At 38.1% G+C, this 21631-nt stretch overlaps 1 protein-coding gene across 2 annotated transcripts in view; it reads left to right on the top strand.

Annotated features, from left to right (window-relative positions):
* The window catches only part of LOC116891025 (aldehyde dehydrogenase, cytosolic 1), a 53978-nt gene extending 36780 nt beyond the window's left edge, over positions 1 to 17198 (top strand). The window contains exons 11-13 of one of the 2 annotated variants that reach the window (XM_032891707.1): positions 11005 to 11162; positions 14333 to 14407; positions 16657 to 17191. In XM_032891707.1, the coding sequence (XP_032747598.1) occupies positions 11005 to 11162; positions 14333 to 14407; positions 16657 to 16729 (306 nt within the window). In that variant the 3' untranslated portion in view covers positions 16730 to 17191. Of the gene's footprint in view, positions 1 to 11004; positions 11163 to 14332; positions 14408 to 16656 lie in introns of both variants that reach the window. The other variant, XM_032891706.1, reaches the window with a different exon arrangement.
* Positions 17199 to 21631: the final 4433 nt, after the last annotated feature.

Here is a 21631-nt window from a genome sequence, read left to right as displayed (position 1 = left end):
TTCTCTCTCTCTCTCTCTCTCTCTCTCTCTCTCTCTCTCTCTCTCTCTCTCTCTCTCTCTCTCTCTCTCTCTCTCTCTCTCTCTCTCTCTCTCTCTCTCTCTCTCTCTCTCTCTCTCTCTCTCTCTCTCTCTCTCTCTCTCTCTCTCTCTCTCTCTCTCTCTGTCTCTCTGTCTCTCTCCCTCCCTCTCTCTCTCTCTCTCCCTCTGTCTCTCTCTCTCTCCCTCTGTCTCTCTGTCTCTCTGTCTCTCTGTCTCTCTCTCTCTGTCTCTCTCTCTCTCTGTCTCTCTCTCTCTCTCTCTGTGAAAAGCACTGTGTGTTTGAGAAGGAAGAGTAGGAGGTAGGTAGAGGGAGGTAGGTGTGTGAGGAAGGAGGGAGGGTTAGCAGTGAGCCCACTCTTGTAAATAGACAAATAGGCACAGATATACATGACACCGTTTGAGGCTGACGCAGGTTCCTCTCCATGTGCTTCTTCAAAACACCTGAGGAAAAAAATTATGTTCAGCTAGAGTCATCAGAATAGGACTTAAGAAGGATCTGTGCCAGGAGCTGATCCCAAATAAAGGACCAACATGGAGTCAGTCCAGACTGGAAAGAATGCTAGTTTGGCTGGACAGAGATCTCTGATGGTCACTAGAAGGATGACATGTTAATACCCTGAAGTGTTGCTGAGTATTCCTGATCAAGTACAGAGAGGGAGTTCTGATGAAGATGAAAAATAACCATCATGTCCAAATATGAAGTCAGCTCTCACAATTGAGATGTCTGATCTTGGGCCCACGAGCATTTGCTGATTTATCTTGTGTTTGCAGACTTGATGATGGAAGCCTTTACACCTGAAGATGCCAGATCTCGAGCAACACCATTGAATGATTCTTCCAAATGAAATTGAATGGTAGCAGAAATGTCCTATAAATTGAAAGTATTAAATGAATCTATCTACACGAGAACATGCTAAGCCTCCTTCTTGGCAATGTTTGGTTTCAGGTTGGCAAATTAATCAAAGAAGCTGCGGGGAAAAGCAATCTGAAGAGGGTCACCCTGGAGCTTGGGGGAAAGAGCCCTTGCATTGTGTTTGCAGATGCTGACTGTGAGTACATGTCCTTTGTTAGCATCTCACCTTCTTCCCCCTGATGCCTGATATTGTCACAGTCACCTAGAGTCTTGCAAGCAATTTTTCTTCAAGGTGAAAGGAATTAACTAGAGTCTGTGGTGATTCTGGAAAGCTTTTAAATTGTTCCGTAATGTAGATAAATTAAGCACAGATGTGATTTTGTCCTGGATTGGAATAGATTTCTACTTCCCAGTATCAATCTGAGGTAGCATAAATGAACTTCATCTAGGATCTTTGATGTGTTTTTGATAATTCCTTATCACAGAATTTGCTATCCATGGTATTTCTTGATGTCATTATTGTGATATTTAGTGGAGAAATTAGAACCAACTGCTTGGTTAACAAGATTTCTAGTCCTTCACTCTGTAATCTTTTTCTACTATATATTCAACATCTACTCATAGCCCACAGATTCACACCTAATTTCTACCAGCATGAGCTGAATATTCTTCATTTATGAAATTGACACATACATTAAAAATGCCACTTCTTTTTGTTTAGAATCCACAATATTTGTTACAAAAATGTAGGCATATTGTACCATTTAAACTAAGTGAAGAATTTGTATGTTTTTCTGATTTAGTCTTGAGTTAGGTTTTGGAAATTTTTTTTTCTAGAATAAGGATAGGATGAACTATGCTAATGTAGCAAGTTTTATTTGTTTGCATGTCACTTTCAGAAAAATAGGACTTTCTTTATTTTTTTAAAGATTTATTTATTTATTATATATAAGTACACTGTAGCTGTCTTCAGACACACCAGAAGAGGGCATCCGATCTCATTACAGATGGTGTGAACCACCATGTGGTTGCTGGGATTTGAACTCAGGACCTGTGGAAGAGCGGTCAGTGCTCTTAACCACAGAGCCATCTCTCCAGCCCCAAAATAGCACTTTCCATTGACCAAAATATTCAATAATATTATGAAATTATTAAACATAATAGGTATTACAGATTTCTATTGTCAGCTAGTTAAAACCTGACACCAAAAGAAATACAATTACCTGAAGGAAAAAAAGTGGAAACAATATGGAATTATTTGCAATGGTATTTGATCTTAACAAATCTACATTCTTCAGAAGTCAGAGTGGATTTCAGATTTCCTTTGTTGTTATTATTTCTATGTTAAATAAAGGTTAAATTATTGCCTGACTTCTAAATGGTGGTATATATTGAATATGTCTAATCAAATGATTTCTCATTTTTCTCTATTACCATATTGCATCTGAGAATTATAATTGTGTGTGTATTCTTTAGAAAACATTTCTTCTCTCCTGTGAATGTTTCCTTTGCAGTGGATAGTGCTGTTGAGTTTGCACACCAAGAGTATTCTTCCACCAGGTCAGATTTGTCGCAGCATCAGACTTTTTTGTTGAGGAGTCCATTTACGTATGAATTTGTTAGGAGGAGTGTGGAGCGGGCTAAGAAATACGTTCTAGGAAATCCTCTGGACTCAGGAATAAGTCAAGGTCCTCAGGTGAGTAAATATTGGAAGGACAGCATTTCAGAAGGAAAACTAATCTTTTGAAGCCTAATTTTGATGGAGTAGGCTTAACTTCTTAGTTCTGCTCATCGTTAGCTGATATTATCTTCATCTGGTGATTCAAAGAATCTAACTTCCAATAGCAAAGATATGATTCTGTTTTGTATTGGCCATTTTTAAAAGTATCTAGAAACATCTAGGAGCCTTGTCAGAATTTTGCACCAAAAGTAGGGCTGCAGAAATGGATCAATATGTAAAAAATTTGTCATATATCCCTGAGGACCTGAATTCTGAACACTCACATAAAAGATCGCTATGTGTAGAAGCACATCTGAAATCCCAGTGTTCAAGGGGCTGAGCTAGCTGGTTAGACTGGAGCTATGACTTCGTGAGCCTGCCTCAGTAGATAAAATGGAAAGCCATGGAGGAAGATTCTCTGTGTCAACCTTTGGCATCCACACATATGATGCACATGTACCTTCATACATTCAAATATGCATGCACAGACATATCAGCATTTGCTCCTACTTGTGCTCACATACATGCCAATACACACACCTACATACCACACTCACATATGCACACCAAAATGAAGAAACATTTAAAAATGTTATCAACTCCTGAATTCTTCAATCAGCAAAACTCCTAATTCCTACAGACAATTCTTAGTCTGGAAATTGTACATACAGCTGACAATTCACTCTTATAATCAATCTTTCATCTCAGTTGCTATTCCACAGGTCTAAGCAGTAGAACATTCCTGAATCTTCTGCAGGCTTCTCATTTTCTATGATGTAATGATATTGTAATTGGTTCTTGGAGGTCCTGTATTCTGGGCTGCTGACAAGCTTCTCTCTTTCATTGTAAAAAGCCAGGAATTCTCAGGGCTCTGGGTCTCTTCTTTATAGTTAGATCCACTGCAAATATGAATGTCTTTGTTTAATTTCACTCAAATTGATTTTATTCGATATTAGAATGGCTACTCCAGCTTGCTTCTTCCGACCATTTGCTTGGAAAGTTGTTTTCCAGCCTTTCACTCTGAGGTAGTGTCTGTCTTTGTCTCTGAGGTGTGTTTCCTGTAGGCAGCAGAATGCAGGGTCCTCATTGCGTATCCAGTTTGTTAACCTATGTCTTTTTATTGGGGAGTTGAGGCCATTGATGTTAGAGATGTTAAGGAATAGTGATTATTGCTTCCTGTTATATTCATATTTGGATGTGAGGTTATGTTTGTGTGCTTTTCTTCTCTTTGTTTTGTTGCCAAGACGATTAGTTTCTTGCTTTTTCTAGGGTGTAGCTTGCCTCCTTATGTTGGGCTTTACCATTTATTATCCTTTGTAGGGCTGGATTTGTAGAAAGATATTGTGTAAATTTGGTTTTGTCATGGAATATCTTGGTTTCTCCATCTATGTTAATTGAGAGTTTTGCAGGATACAGTAACCTGGGCTGGCATTTGTGTTCTCTTAGAGTCTGTATGACATCAGTCCAGGATCTTCTGGCTTTCATAGTTTCTGGCGAAAAGTCTGGTGTTATTCTGATAGGTCTGCCTTTATATGTTACTTGACCTTTTTCCCTTACTGCTTTTAATATTCTTTCTTTATTTTGTGCATTTGGTGTTTTGAGTATTATGTGATGGGAGGAGTTTCTTTTCTGGTCCAATCTATTTGGAGTTCTGTAGGCTTCTTGTATGTTTATGGGCATCTCTTTCTTTAGGTTAGGGAAGTTTTCTTCTATGATTTTGTTAAGATATTTACTGGTCTTTTGAGCTGGGTGTCTTCACTCTCTTCTATGCCTATTATCCTTAGATTTGATCTTCTCATTGAGTCCTGGATTTCCCGTATGTTTTGGACCAGTAGCTTTTTCCGTTTTACCTTATCTTTGACAGTCGTGTCGATGATTTCAATGGAATCTTCTGCTCATGACATTCTCTCTTCTATCTCTTGTATTCTGTTGGTGATCCTTGTATCTACCACTCCTTGTCTCTTCCTTTGGTTTTCTATATCCAGGGTTGTTTCCCTGTGTTCTTTCTTTATTGCTTCTATTTCCACTTTTAATTCCTTCCACTGTTTGATTGTGTTTTCCTGGAATTCTTTCAGGGATTTTTGTGATTCCTCTCTATAGGCTTCTGCTTGTTTATTTATGTTTTCCTGCGTTTCTCTAAGGGAGTTCTTCGTGTCTTTCTTGAAGTCCTCCAGCATCATGATCAAATATGTTTTTAAATCTAGATCTTGCTTTTCTGCTGTGTTTGGATATTCAGTATTTTCTTTGGTGGGAGAATTGGGCTCCGATGATGTCATGTAGTCTTGGTTTCTGTTGCTTGGGTTCCTGCACTTGCCTCTCGCTATCAGATTATCTCTAGTGTTACTTTGTTCTGCTATTTCTGACAGTGGCTAGACTGCCCTATAAGCCTGTGTGTCAGGAGTGCTGTAGACCTGTTTTCCTGTTTTCTTTCAGCCAGTTATGGGAACAGAGCATTCTACTTTCAGGCGTGTAGTTTTTCCTGTCTACTGGTCTTCAGCTGTTCCTGTGGGCCTGTGTCCTGAGCTCACCAGGCAGGTCACTTGAAGCAGACCTGTGGTCCCACAGCTCAAGTTGGCTCGTGGGGTGCTGCATTTGAGCTCTCTGTGAGGGCGGCAACCAGGAAGGCCTGCATTACCTTTTCCGGGAACCTCTGTGCACTGGGGTCCCAGATGGCGTTAGGTGTTTTCCTCTGGAGTCAGAAATGAGAGCAGAGTGTAGTCTCTTCTGGTGCCAGGCCTGTCTGCCTCTCTGAAGGTTTAGCTCTCCCTCCCATGGGATTTGGGTGCAGAGAACTGTTGATTCTGTCCCTTCAGTTTCCGGTGGTGTCCGGAGCGCAGGGGACCTGCAGCTTCAGTGCTTCTTGTTCTTTTTTACAAGCTCTTGGACCTTTGATTCTGAGTTCACTCATGCCTCTGGATCCTTCTCTGAATCAGTGATCCTCAACCAGAGGATGTTTTCCACACATCCACAGGGGACACTGACCTTATCTGGAGACTAAGTTGTTATAACAAGGTTATGGGGTCTATTCACATCTTCTAACAGAGGCTGCTAAACCCCACACAGTGAACAGGAAACCCCACAACAACATCTATTTCCCTAAATGCCAGTAGAATCACTCCTGAGAGCTGTGTTGTGGGGACTGGATGTTGACTTCGGTGTTGTCACTCTTTCACATTAAATATGCTACAGTGTGCCTCACTACTGAGGCAAACTTTGTTGGATTTTAAAATAAGTATAACCTGAATTCAATTAACAAAAACTTAGAGGACGTTTCTACCAATTATACCTTGAGAGAGGAGTCTGACAAAACCATAAAACCCAAAAGAGATTTCGTTACTGGTTTCTCTGGATGCAATTAATTTGGAAGAATGCTTTGGAATGGTCTGCTGAGCACAAATACCCAGTTAGAGAAGTCTTAGGACCAAACCATTGGCAAGCATTGAAACCCCAAAGTAATAAAGTAGCTGGCAAGTCAAACAATTACTGTTTTCTTTCAATGTCATTGTATTTTTTGTTACCATTGAGTTCAGAGATTACATAGAAGTAGTTGCTGAGTTTATCAGACTTGGTAATTTTTTTCAACTTTATAGTTATGTTTGTCACATAGCCCAGAAGAATTTGTAGTTCTGAGTGATTTTGTTGTTTCTCTTTCTTTTTCTAATTTCCTATTGGGCTGTCTACATAAACATAAAATATTTTTGTTATTAGATATATCATGAGAAGGCAGGCGATATGGCGAGCAGATAGATGGTATGCTAGTCCTTTAACTAACAGAAGGTTTTGGAAGTCCCAGGTCTAACAATGCTTATATGTTTCTCTATCTCCTGGAATAAAAGAGAGCTTATTCTGCCAAACATGTTTTCCATAGATATGCTATGGTATTTATTTATTTATCTGATTTTTAGCACCTCAAATCTAAAGAATCAGAATTTTTATGTTCAAAATTTAAAGTATACATTTTAAACTATTATAGTAATATCATGATCTATGAATTTTCTTAGACTGGCCACAAAACAATAAAAGCCTCTTCTGCACATAAAAATATTAAATGGGACCAGGTATTGAGAAAGAATGCTGAGATTATCCCTAGTCAATCTAAAATCTTACAAAATATCCTGAACATTTCCTTATTGAGCATATCTAATAACAATGCTACTTAGTTCTACTATATTAATTGGTATGAAGCAATACCAATGACCCTTGTTTTAAAAATAACTGCTAGAACTCCCTAATAGGTTATAAATAAAGACATTTTCTTTGGAGATTATCTCCTTCAGTGACATGTACAGAAAAACTTATAGCAACATGGTACCACATACTATGCCACTGTGTCTAAACCTATAACTGATTGTCGTGGCATATTTTTCTACTTGCAAGATGGAATTGAGTTAAGGACAATTAGAGAGCATGCATGGAATTTCTTCTGAGGAGATTGACAGAGCCCAAGAATATGAAGAGTGCCATTTTCAAGGCAGGACAAGAGACATGTTAAATAGGCAAAAATCTGACCCTTTTCTAAGTGCTTTGATCTAAATTTTAGCCTGCCCCCTCTCCACTCCATCACACTGCAGATCCCCTGTTTTTGGGGTTTTTTTTTATTAAACCAATAATGTGAGATCTAAGAGATAATCATTTACTTCCTTCCATGAGAGCTGAGGTATGTGGATGACCCCACATTCCAATGCCATGAGATGGGTTATTCTGATATCACCAAACAGAATTCTGACCTTCTTTTCACTCTTCTTTATGTAAGATAGTTAAAATGTTGCACATTCATGGTCACTGCATTATGCTTAGACATAGCTACTCTGTTGAAGTACAAAGAAGATACACAGAAAGTGTTAGCTGTTGGGATGCAACCTACTGAGCTGATGGTCCCAATCAACAGTAACTATGGATGCCATGCCATACATCACTTAGGGGTGCTCAGGCTCTGTCTCTGAAGAAGAGGGGTCTCCAGCCATCAAAAGCATCTGCTTCTCAAGTGATATAACTACCTGGACCTGACTCAAAGTCTTCTGTCTCACTTCATTCCTTTTTCTCACTCAGGACTTAGATCTCAAACCAATGTCTTCAATCATTAACAACTTTTTTCCACAATCATCTCCAAATACATTGATGAACACATAGTGGAGAGAAGCCATATGACTGTAATGAATATTGTAAAGCCTTTGCATTGTAACTGTAGTCTGCAAAGACTTAAAGAGCACACACTTTAGAGAAGCTTTATGAATGTAATGAATGTGGAAAAGTCTTTGCATATCTCTGTAATCTCCAAAGACATGAAAGAATACATACTAGACAGAAACCTTGTGAGTGTACTGAAGGTGAAAATCCTTTCCAAGCCATGGTAGTCTCTGAATACATAAATGAACACATACTAGAGAGAAACCTTATGAAAGTAATTAATGTGTTAAAGCATTTGCATGTCCTAATCATATTGAAATATATGAAAGAATTCATAGTAGAAATAAACTGTTGTGTTTTAATATGCATGGCCCTAAGAAGTGGTATTATAAGAAGTGAGGCCATATTTGAGTAGATGCTACCTTTTTGAAGGAAGTGAATTCCTAGGGTGGTGGTCTTTGGAGCTTTGGCCAGTACTAAACAGCCTCTTCTACTGCTTGACTGGAGACAGTCTCTTCCATGATGCCTTCTGGTGAATATGTGGAACTCTCAGCCTTTTCTCCCGCATCATGCCTGCACCTGCCATCCTTCTTTTCTGATGGTAATGGACTAAAAATTTGGAAACTGTAAGCCAGGCCCAATTAAATATTTGCCTTTAAACAAATTCAAAAAACATTTCTTCAAATGTAATTAAAACCACTATATGAAAGTTTCATGTATTCTCATATCACTAATTTCTATTCTTTTCCTACCTGTACTCAATTTAAATACATTCAAACATTCTTTCCTGAAATTCTTGAGGAAGAAAAACATAGTGAAGAATGAGATGGATGTATGTAGCCTATTGTGAATGATTAGATTTACTATAAATATGCTGGTACTTTGGAAGTCTTCATTTGTAGTATGTTATGTTTATCATCACGTCTCTTCTTGGGATTTCTATCAACTAGATTGACAAGGAGCAACATGTTAAAATCCTTGATCTCATTGAGAGTGGGAAGAAAGAAGGTGCCAAACTGGAGTGTGGTGGAGGACGCTGGGGGAACAAAGGCTTCTTTGTCCAGCCCACGGTCTTCTCCAACGTGACCGATGAGATGCGCATTGCCAAAGAGGAGGTAATGTTTCCATGTGATTCTGTTTACAGGCTTGCCCTGTTCTCTCTGTGTGTGAGCTGTGTGTCCCTCTAAAAACTCAGCTTCTTGAACATCATTTTCTTGAAACGGTTGACAATAAAGTCTTAAATATTTTGTGAACGAGATGAGCAGTGAGGAATCCAGGGGGCCTACAAAGTTATCAAACACATAAGTCACAACAGCTTTTATAAGTGCTTCATTCACAGACTTAAAGGAATGGGAAATGATGCTGTCATTTGTTAAATCAGCAATAACTATGCACATATTAAGTTACATATGCCAGGAAAAGAAGGGCAAGTATTGACTGATCTCAATTATAAGAAGAACATAAAAAAGTCAACCTAAGCTCACAGACAGAGTGGACTGACTTTGTAAGGGAAATGAGGGTGACACAATCTAAGGAGCATGAAATATGGATGGTACCCAGATATTCAATGTATAATTAGGAAGAACTAGTTTGTGATTAAAATGACAAGTAATATTCTTCACAAATTTGAAGGCTTTTACTATAAGCAATGATTCGCGCACATGAAAAATGGAAGTGTCATATACTACACCCCAAAAGGAAGATACTATGACTAACTAAGTGGAATAACAATTTTCTATTTAATGAATTTATACCCATGTCCCTGATGTGTCAGAGGTTATTTTTGTTAGCTTCAGAATATCATCAAATAACGAGATAATGGGAATAAATATAAAGAACAGAAATAAAAATCATACGTATGTGGATCATCCACCATTCTCAGGTTGTCTGGATGAATTTGCTCCACAACTGTATCTAAATTCCTGTACTTATTGGACAATTCTTCTTTGATTAGTCTTATTGTCCTTGTCGAGCTTGATTAACAAGGTCAGTAAAGACAGTAAAGCAGAAACTAGTCTTCACTCAAGGAAACATTTATCATCTTCTTCTATTGAACAAAGTAGAATAGCTCGCTTGCTGCTTCAAAATAAGAGTCAAGAGTCTACACCATGGCACCTAAGTAGCAGCAATTCTGTGTAAACTCACCATAGCTCTGCTCTACCTGCTTCCCATTTCCAATGTTCACACTGCTATTCTTCCAGGTTACGGGGTCATGACAGAGTTTAGGATCTCAGGCTTTGTCCTTAGCCTTGAGGCAACATTCACTAACAAATTTATACCACACAGATGGACTTTGAGCCAGTTTTTACCAATCCATGTTCACATTTCCAAGGACATTGTATTAGCATTCAAAGAAGAAGCCTCTCATTTCTTTAATTTTGATTGTCATCTTTCTAAAATACAGAAAGTTAGACCAACATTTTGTATATCTAGAATACAGATATCAGAGAAAATCCAAGTGTTTCCTCTTACCTGGAGGGTGAGATATCAACTGAGAAGCTTGTGAGTGTTACTGATGAGATTCCAGTAGAAGTGTAGAGCTGACTCATATTGGATGAGACAAACCAGGACTCTTCTTTCCTGTTCTGTTACTCTATCCCCTGACAGAGTCTTGGTTTTTGGTTAGAAAGGATGGTTCTGGAGTTAGGCTTCCGGTAGTAAGTCTTTTGTTTGGTTGTTTGTTTCTTTGTTGGTAATGTTGTATATAGTTGGGTGACTAGTAGAATCTGAATAAAAACTTGTGCTCTGTGTTATTTCAGCCAAGTTTTATAATCACAAATGTATCCACGTATAAAAATGAATATTTAAATCATTGATATATTGGTGTTTAAAACATAAACATTGTTCTCAATCATTGTCTATTGATTACTATTAGAGCAAAGCACTGCTTTTTTGGTCTTCTTATCTTGTGCAGTAACTTAAACAATGAAGGAACTGGAGTTAAGTTTTGGGATATTTATAAGAAAATGATGCAGTCAGGGAGTTGCTGTTCAGTCCTTCCATTTTGGGAAGCTCTGTTGCAGGATGTGAGAATGAATGCTGCTGTAACAACTGGTGTCTACTCCACATAGAATGTCACACATGATAACAACCTCTTTTTATGTTCACTAGCCAGGACCAACTATTCTAACTCTTACACATAGGTCTCAGATGAAAGACAGCACCTTAGCCAACATAGAATGGTTTCTACGCAAGCTTATGCTGTGTGTTTAAAACATATGTAGTCTCTATACTATTAACCTATTTTTCTGTCATTCTTCGGTAGATATTTGGACCAGTGCAACAAATCATGAAGTTTAAGTCCATAGATGAGGTGATCAAGAGAGCCAACAATACTCCCTATGGTCTAGCAGCAGGAGTCTTCACAAAAGACCTGGACAGGGCCATCACTGTGTCTTCTGCTCTGCAGGCCGGGGTAGTGTGGTAAGTGCAGTAAGATGTGCCCTTCCTGTGTCAGCCACACGGCAGGGGAATTGATCTCATCTAGACTTGAATTTTCATAGAAATTATCTGATTGGTTACAAAGGTAGTTTCTGTAAATAAAATGATAGATATCATCATCATCCAGCTTTTCAAATTACATCTGTAGAACATTGACCATTTTATAGCTATACACACACACACACACACACACACACACACACACACACATATGGCAATTGGCACTCTGCTATCTATATGTGAGATGAAGGAATAATTCTGTCATAGTCAACTTTACATTAGACAATTTATATTGGGACTTTAAAGAAGTTATTATTGTTGCTTTTCAACTTACCATACTTAATATTGAGCCTAAGGTGATACATTAGCTGAGTGCCTATCTATCCTGGTCTACTTTATGCTTTTTAATATGAAAGAGGAACTCACTCTGTTGCTCAATCTGGCCTTGAACTCCCTCTGTGGCCAACACTAGCCTTGGATTTCTTACCTTCCTACATCATGCTCTTGAGTAGCAGGCATGGGTATGATGCTATTCTTTATAAAAATGAATTATGTATATGGGTGTTTGGCTTGCATATGTGTCTTTGCATCACATGAGTCCCTGGGGCATGCAGAAGCTAGAGAAAGCTATCAAATTAGTTGGAACTGGGATCATAGCGTTTGTAAGCCAAGAATGTGGGTACTGAGAGAGCAGCAAGTATTGTTAACTCTAAGTCATCTCTCCACCCATTTTTCCAGCTCTTGACTTAGACTGTCCTTTGATTTTTTTTAGTTTTAAGATTTATTTACTTATTTAATGTATATGACTTAGACTGTCCTTTGATTTTTTTTTTTTAGTTTTAAGATTTATTTACTTATTTAATGTATATGAATAAGCTGTCTTCATGTACACCAGAAGAGGGCATCAGGTCATGTTCCAAGTGGTTGCTGGGAATTGAACTCAGAACATCTGGAAGAGCAACCAGTGCTCTTAACCACTAAGTCAGTTATCCAGCCCTTGTTATTTGATTTTTATAATTAAACTTTAATTCACATTTTCTGGTTGTGCCTCTCAAAGGCTGTGCTCCACTTCTGGACTCTTTCCTCAGCACCCTTGTCTCACCAAGCCTTGCTTCCCTCAATCACAGCTACAGACAGCTATTTTCATTCTCTCACCTCGTCCGCTTAAGGAAAGTCAGGCACTTGATAGCTTGAAGAATCTTTTCCTCCTAGCAAAGTAAGAGTCTTCATTTAGCAACTATTGACTCAAAGTTGCAAAGTGTTTCTTAATTCTTCATTTTAGCTTACCTGACAACTACTATTTGTTATCTCAAACTTTATCTGTGAATAACACAAAACACAAAACAAAACCAGGAGTCTTTTGAGATTAAGTAACTTATCAGGATCATACAAAGATAGTAGATGTGGGAGGCTGACCTTCAGCACTCTGTAGAAAAACTTAACTTCTGCCATGTCCAAAATTAAGCAGAATAACACTAAAATGCCAAATCCAAAATGCTCTGAAATATGGCATTGTAATGTTTGAATTTTGGGTCATTTCAAATTTGATATTGCGAAATATGGATTTTTTAACCAGTAAAATCTATGTGAGTAGTTCATAGTCTGAACACCCCACCCCCACCCAGAACTGGAACAGTTGTGCTCCCCTGTATTTCAGAGAAGGGATCCTCACCTGAGAGCTTCAATACAGTGATGTAGAGTTGAGCAGAAGACGATTCAGCAAGGAAAGTGCTTGATGTGCTAGCATAAAAAAAATGAGTTTCATTTTAGCTTCCATGGAGAAGCCACACATGCTGGCCTGTGCTTCTATCAGTGTGACCATAGCCATAGCCAGAAGCACACCTGGAATTTACTGGTCAGACAATTAATCTAAATTGGTGAGCTCCAGGCTTGATGGGAGATGTAGTCTCAAAAGGTAAGATGGAGAGAAAATGGAAATTCAAACAAAACAAACACTACCTCTAGCCTCCATTTAGTTTCTCGAAATGTGCATATATTTGCAGTGCATAAGGGCGCGCATACACACACACACACACACACACACACACACACACACACACACACACGGACAGACACACACACCGACAGACACACACACATATAGACACACACACATGATGAATGAAAAATGTTTATAAAAACAAATGAGGAATAAGTTTGTGACTCAAACATTTCCTAGTATGTCTCTTTGATTTACTTTGGTAAAAGTCTTTTATTTAATAAAACTTTTCAAAACTGCTGTATAATGTTTATATAATAATTAGCATTAGCACTATAGCTCTCAAAAATCGTGCGTTTTTTTTTTTTAAATTGGCATTCTCAAACTTCTTAAAATAAATCAAATTTCATTTAGTTAGTATAATAACGATCAGCAGATATTTTTTCCCTATGATAAAATACTGGTAAATTCAATTGTTACTAACTCAGACATATTCATATACTACATTCCTAGAAACTTGCTGTGTACTACATATTTTTATAAATCATCAGCAGAGGTCAACAAGAGCCCTATAAAATATAAATATCATCCTCTCTATATTACCATTAAAATGATTGTTCCTGGCCTGTGCAATTGAATCCCCTCACCACGCTTCTGCATTATCTTGGGTCTGCTTCTAAGCTTCTCTTTAATTCTATTCCTATTTTATATTATATTTTTCTGCATTAACGTCTTTAAAAATATTTCTAAATATATTACCAGATTGAATAATTAGGCCCAATTCCTGCTATCGCTTCTGTTTAAACCATCAATTGATCAATGAATAAAACAGATGAAATAAATATTGATAAATATTATAATTGCTAAATAGAGTTGATTTTAGACTGCTAAGTGTGTAAATGTCAAGATCATCACACAGCTTCCTGCATAGAGGCATTAAAGAACGCCATTCAGTCTTAGCCTCAGACACTTCCATTTATGGTACATTGATCCTTCCCTCCGTGATGATTCAAGCTAATTTTTTAAAAATAACTATTCATACCTAGTTGCATTATTTATTTCTAGGTAATATGCGGATGATTTCTGCATGATCAACTATAGCATTGGTTTTTATCTCGGTGGTCAAAGGAATTCTTAAGGCGATTTCTGAGTATTTGAATTTCCAGTTTAGAAGTTATAGCACGAGCTAATTGTCATCTCTTCTCTGTTTCAGGGTGAATTGTTATTTGGCTCTCTCTGTCCAGTGCCCATTTGGTGGGTTCAAGATGTCTGGAAATGGGCGAGAAATGTAAGTTAAACTTTATATTACAATAAATGCCTAAGTTTGTGAAGAGGAGTACCACTTCTAGGAAACTGATCTATTTTCACTACCTCATAAAAACCCCATCCACATTTAGTATCAAGTAGTATTTTACATTTTGGAAGTTCTCCCTCAGTGCAGAAAAGCAATAGCAGATCACATGTAATTTATTAAGCTCATACAACTATGCTAAGTACACCTCAACTTGGTAACTAAATTGTTGTCTGCTTTTAGAATGACCTATGTCTTCTATATGTGAGTAGAAGCTATTTAAGAAACATTTTCTGAAAGTAGGGAAAAGGGCAAACATGATCTTGAGATGTAGGTAATTAAATATTGAAACACTCTAGGTATTCAAATATACCTCCTAAGTAAATGAGGGTTGCCTGACCTCAAACTGATACACTTCTGGTGACATCTACCTAACAGCTATGAAACGTCTGTTAAATAAACCATTTGCTGCAAAATGCCTATAGAGAATTACTGAGGTGATTACTGATAATGACTCCTTCCAAGAGTTAGAATGTGATTCGTTCTGAAAGGCAGACGAACAGAATTAACTATAGTGAACTTGGATGAAGTTTTATTTTCTTGACTGTATTGGTCAAATCAGTTAGCAAACATTTGTCTGACCCTGTGTTAAGGCCTATTTCTATGCAGTGAGTAGAGACAGACATAGCTTAGCCTCACAGACATCATGTGGACTGTCATGAGAAGCTCAGCTGCTATGTGCAGGTTTACTAGAAATGCAACCTTGACCTCATATAGATACACGGACTTAGAATCAATAGTTGATGAATAGCCCAGGCGATTTGTATACAAAAGATTTAGAAGACAGAGCCAGTAAGTATTGATTTTTCTCAGCTAAGGAGAAATGTAAGCAGATAGATGCTCCTCTGGTCTACATTAAAATAATACATAGACAGTATTTCTGAGAAAGATGATTCAGGTCAACCTCAATGTAACAATACATCTATATACTGGTAGTATATTAATATTGGGAGTGCTCAGTGCCATAATAACCCTAAATACAAAGGAAAGAAAGTTGGCCAAAATTATGGGCTAATTAGTCTGCCTCTTTGAGATAACCTATTAAAATACTACATTTTAATGAACTTTAGTGAAGTTAGTCAAGCTTTTAGATTATGTTGAAAAACACAATGTTGAGATTTTTTAATGGATATTTTAAGAAAGTTAAATTATACACACAAAAAAACCATGTATAGGGATTACTGATTGCTCAGGAGAAAGAGCCATATTTGATACACATGACAGAATCAGGAGAAATGCTGGTAGGGAAGGACTACAGTGAAGCTCCTTTGTAATCTTAAGCATGTATAGGTTCTATGACCCTGAGAATAGTCCTATATGCATATAAATTAATCTTTGTATCCAAACAATGCAGAACATCACTAAGGGCAATCCTTCCAAACTAAGTCACCCACCAGGTTGAAACAGATCATAATTTCCAAAATTGGTTTCACGTAAGGCCCTCATAAGTTACCGTGGTACCCACAGATAGACTTGACTCAGCTTCTGTTCAGTTGGGGTTGGCTTGAAAATCTTAGAAGTGTATTGTGGAAAGTTAAGTAATAGATACCTAAGATCTGAAAAGCCTGAATCAGGCCAATCTTCAGTTTCCTTCCTTCTTAAGAGGGAATACAAGGAAAAAAAATCCCACCAACAAAGATTGGGTGTCTGTGTGTCCCAGAATCAGAAGATGCGGTTAAAACTACAGCTTTAGAAGAACAGAACCCCCTTAATGAAAGTGGATCTTGGTCATTCTCTACCTGCTCATGACTACCACTTCTGTGACAGGCAGATGGTGAATGCAGACCCAGGTGTCCCTGGTGGTTTACTCTGCTGCTCTTCATTGACCATATAGTGTAAGAAGAGCCTCACCTCCCCTAGTTATTGATCTGATAAAGTCTGATCAGGTTGGGTTATGCAGTATTTAAACATATGATCAAGTAGAATAGTATAAACAATAGATATCTTCTCTGAAAATAATCCAAGTACCTAATTATTTAAAACAAGAGACAAGTTTAAGAATGTTTTTCTTGGTCATAAAACTTATGGTCAGCTAGGAACAATATGAACTACTGTGTCCTCAGTTAATATTTTGCATTGTCCCTAGTCAGATAAGCAAGAAAAACATAGCACCAAATTATACTAACTTATAGACTTAAACTGCACTACACAACCATATTTACTGACAATTTTTCTTCCCTCCCTAGGGGTGAACAGGGTGTTTATGAATACACTGAGCTCAAGACAGTCGCAATGAAAATATCTCAGAAGAACTCCTAAAGAAGCCAGCAGAGTGAAGAGAAACTCTCAGCAGTGGCTACATGTCTCCTACAGTCACCAGCAGAGGGCTGTTTTATTACAGGGTCTTCTGTTGATTTCTTAAACATAAGGAATCCTTCAGTGTTATTGTAACTCATAGAAAACATATAGCTTAATTCTTCTACTATATGACTCCAATTCATATCGTAGAACGGGCTACATTTAGGTACAAGCTCTCTGTAACCCAGTCATGAAAAAGTGCTTTCCATTGTAGCTACTTGTCTAGAGCCCTCATTTGATGTGATTTAAACTCTGTTTCTCGGTGACTTCATGCACTACTCACCATGCACAACTGAAAAGTCAGCCACTGTTCTTGGAGTTATTCTTCTGAGTATTGTGAAATATTTTTAGAATGACATGTGTGCTTGTCAAATGAAATGTTTAGCTGTAATTAGAGTGCAAAGTTTAATAAAGGCCAAATCTCACATGATTTTGTTCCGCCTCAGTTTTTTAAATATATACGCTGTCAGAATTTCATATATGTGTGCCCTGTATTGTGATCGTTTACAACCCCACTTGCCCCTTTGACTCCTCCCAGATCTGCATCCATGTACGTCTGCACCCAATTTCACGCACTTTTACATTTATTGTGACTCACTGAGTCCAGTAATGCTGCACACATGCACATGAGTGTAAAGCCATCCACTGAGGCATTATCAATCTATCAGGAGCCATACCTCTGTTGAAAACTGTCTTCCCTTCTGCCAGCAGCCATCAGCAGCTAATGGCTCCTCTTAGGAAGATGGCTTCTGTGCTCTCCCTCCATCCATGCTGTAATGTCAAGTGGCCTTTCCTTGAACAGGCCTTGTGTAGTTAGCCACAACCACCATGAGTTCATGAGCACAATGAACCTGTCATGTTTAGATGGCACTATTTTGTAGCGGTCATCTTTGACCTCTGGCCATTGTCATATTTCCAGCTCCCTTCCATCATGTCCCCTGGGCCTTGGAGAGAGCGATGTAATAGGGAAGTCCCATTACGGCTGAGAATTCCATGGAGATTTATTCTCTGCACTTTAGCCGATTCTGAAACTCAATTCATCATCATTCTCTAGAAAGGAAACTTCCCTAAAGAGGACTGGGACATGCACTAATTCATATGCAAAGATAGAAGTCTTTGGGGAAGTTTGATACTCCTCCTCTTAGCGTGTTAGAGCACATACATGGCTCACAGCTGCATAGGAGTGTTGATGACACTTCTCCCACATAATGTCCATAGCACTTTCTGTTTCTTCGAAAGGTAGACAGCAGGAAGAAGGCTTCTAAGTCAGTACCGGCAGATTCCTCAGCCTCCTGTGACTGAAATGTGTATTATTTTCATCAGTAAGATGATGTTCCAGTAGGCAATGAGAGAAATGGCTATATCTTTTCGTGTTTGGGAATTCTTTGGGACTCCCAACTTGATCAACCACTTGAAGAGGGTATTCCTATCCTTATATATAATAGATGTACAAATTGTAGGTTTCATATGTTTTTTTTCAAACATCCTTATTCCTTCATCATAGTTGTCCCTCCTCATAACACCTGAACCTATAGCCTGTTCCTGTCCTTTGCTTTAGTACTGTAAGAGTTTTAGGTCTAACACTGAGATCTTTGATCTATCCAAAATTTGGAATCGAACTTTGCACGGGACAAGACTGACTATTTCTTTACAAGTAAATAATTCAACTTTCTAACCATCATTTGCTGAAAATGGTGTATTTTCTTCCACATGTCCTTTTGGGGCATTTTTGTTAATAATCTAGTAATAGGTACATGGATTCATATAACAAGGTCCTCAGTTTTATTTGAGTAAGCAGTGTGCCAGTATCATGATTGTTTTAACATGGAGTCACTGTAATATACCTTGAAATCAGGAATGTAAATACCTTGAGCTATGTTAGTAGTGTTCTAAATTATGTAAGCTATGAATATTTTAAGGTTAATTTTTCAATTTCTGTAAATGGTTGTCTTGGAATTTTGATGAGGATCTGTACATTTGGCAACCAGGCTATTTTCATAAAATTAGTCCTCCTAACACAAGATCATCTTCTGGTATCTTCTACTGTTTCTTTCTATAATGTTCTAATTTTCATTATATAGCTCTTTCATTTACTTGGTTAGGCTTATTCCAAAATATTTGACTTGAATTGATTTGAATGGGAATGAAATTGACTCTCTGGTTTCTTTTCCAGTATGTTTGTTTTTGGCGTACAGAAATGTCATAGATTTGGCTATGTGGTAAGAGTGTTTATCAACTCTAGGAGATATACTCGATGGGGTCACTGGAAATTCTCATGTATAGAATTACATCACCTGCAAAAAGGAATGCTTTGACTTCTTTCCTTCCTACTTGCTTCCTCTTATTTCCATTACTTGTCTCATTGTGTTGAAAGTGGCCATGCTTGTATTGTCCTTACTTAGCTGGACTGTTTTGAGTTTTTTTTCCACTTAACACACTCGTCACAATAGAGATCTGTTAATATAGCCTTTAATATGTTGAGACATGTTTCCACTATCTATAGCCTCTCCAAAGTTCTGATCATGAAAGAATGTTGGTTTTGCCAAAGCTTTTTCTGAATCAGTTGAGATCTTCGTGCAATTTCTATCCCTATGTTCATCCATTTCTATGATGAATTCTATGTATTGATTTACATGTACTGAACCATACTTCTTTGACTGTAACGAAGCCAACTTGTGGTAAATGGTTATTTGCATATGTTCTTGACTTGATTTGAAATATTTTACTATAAACTTTTCATATGTTAATTACTGAGACCGGCCTCTGATCTTATTTCTGATGGTTCTTTATCTGACTTGTTTTATAAAAAGCCTTTGTAGATATCTTGGCCTCCTTAGTTTTTTTGTATTTTTTTTATTAATTAATTATTTTATTTTTTACATCACAAATGTTACCCCATTTGTCCCCCATATCCAGTCCCCTACGACTCTGAAAGGGTGCCCACCTGGACATACCCCTTCCTGGGGATTCCAGTCCCTACAGGATTAGGTGCTTCCTCTCCCACTGAGGCCAGCCAAGGCAGTCCTCTGCTACATATGTGCTAGGGGCCTCAGACCAGTATATGTTCTTTGGTTGGTCACAGTTCCAGGGACTTCTGAGAAGTCAGATTAGTTGACACTGTTGGTCCTCCTATGGGGTTACTCATCTCTTCAATTCCTTCCTTCCTTCCCCTAATTCTTCCATAGGGGTCTTCGACCTCAGTCCAATGGTTGGCTATAAGTATCTGCATTTGTATCATTCAGCTACTGGTAGATCCTTCCAGAAGACAGCCATGTTGGGCTCCTGTCTGTAAGTACAACATAGAATCAGTAATAGTATCAGGGTTTGGTGCCCACCCATGGGATGGATCTCAAGTTAGGCTGCTCACTGGTCAGCCATTCATTCAGTATCTTCTCCATTTTCAACACTGCATTTCTTTTAAATCGGAACAATTTGGGGTCAACAAGTTGATGGTAGGTTGGTGTCTGCATCCCTCCACAGGGGACGCTGACTAACTATTGATTCCATCTCTCCACTGTTGTCCATTTTAACTAAGTCCACTCACACTGATTCCTGGGAGCCTTCCCAACCCCATATCTCTAGGACTTTCTAGAGGTTCACCCACCCCCACCTCCAACAGCTACATGTTTCCATTCATTCTTCTGGCCCTCTGGGTTTCTATCCTGCCCCCTGTTCCCACTGATCCAGTCATCTTTTGCCCTCCCCTTCTCCTGGACCACTCAAATTCCTCCCTTCATCTAGTTGCTATGAAAAAAAAATACATCTACAGATTCAATGCAATTTTGATCAAAATTCCCACAAAATTCTTCACAGACATGGAAAAAGCAATTCTCAACTTCATGTGGGAAAAAAACCCCAGGATAGCCAAAACAATTCTCAACAATAAAAGAACTTCTGGAGGAAATACCATCCCTGACTTCATGATGTACTACAGAGCAATAGTGATAAAACCTCACGGTATTGGTATAGAGACAGACACATTGATCAGTGCAATTAAATCGAAGGGCCACACACCTATGGACACTTGATCTTTGACAAAGTAGCCAAAAACCGTACAGTGGACAGAAGAAAGCATCTTCAACAAATGTTGGTGGTCTACACGTAGAAGATGCAAATTGATCCATTTTTATGACCCTGTACAAAGCTCAAGCCCAAGTGGACCAAGGACCTCAACATAAAACCAGATACAATGAATCTAATAGAAAAGGTGGGAAATAGCCTTGAATGCATTGGTATAGGGGAAAAATTCATTTTAACTGCTTACAATATTGTCTATAAAAATTCATATATTAATTAATTTTCTTTTTATTGGAAATAATTTTTCACATATCTGTATTGTTATTTCTCCTTCCTGTACTCTTCCCAGTTACTTCTCCCTTCCCCCTCCAACTAGATCTAGTCCCCTTCTGTTTCCTATTACAAAACAAATGGTCATGTAAAGGACAATAATAAAATAAAATATAAGAAGCTAATGCACAAAGTAATACATTGGAAAGGGACATAAAATGTACTATGACAGCCTGTACACTGCCATGCTTCTTACCATGATGATAATGGGCTGACCCTCTGAAACAGTAAGCCAGCTCCAATTAAATGTTTGTCTTTTACAAGTTGCCTTGGTCATGGTGTCTCTTCACAGTAATGAAATCCTAACTAAGGCATAGGGTAAGATTGTTGCTTCAATTTGATTTTTATTGTTTTTATTTGGGTTGTCTCTCTTTTGTAGGGGAGGTTTTGGTAGTGCTCAGGAGAGACTAGATTGTGAGGTAGCTATATTGGGGTTTACCTCTGTTACCACCATATCACCAGAAGTACACACGATCTATAGTTACCTTCTTGGAGGTTGAGTATTGTTTTCAGCAA

Source organism: Rattus rattus, chromosome 2 (assembly GCF_011064425.1).
Source record: "Rattus rattus isolate New Zealand chromosome 2, Rrattus_CSIRO_v1, whole genome shotgun sequence".
In the NCBI taxonomy this organism is placed as follows: domain Eukaryota; kingdom Metazoa; phylum Chordata; class Mammalia; order Rodentia; family Muridae; genus Rattus; species Rattus rattus.
Note: the sequence above shows the minus strand (reverse complement) of the source record. Positions and strands in the feature narration are given on the sequence as shown.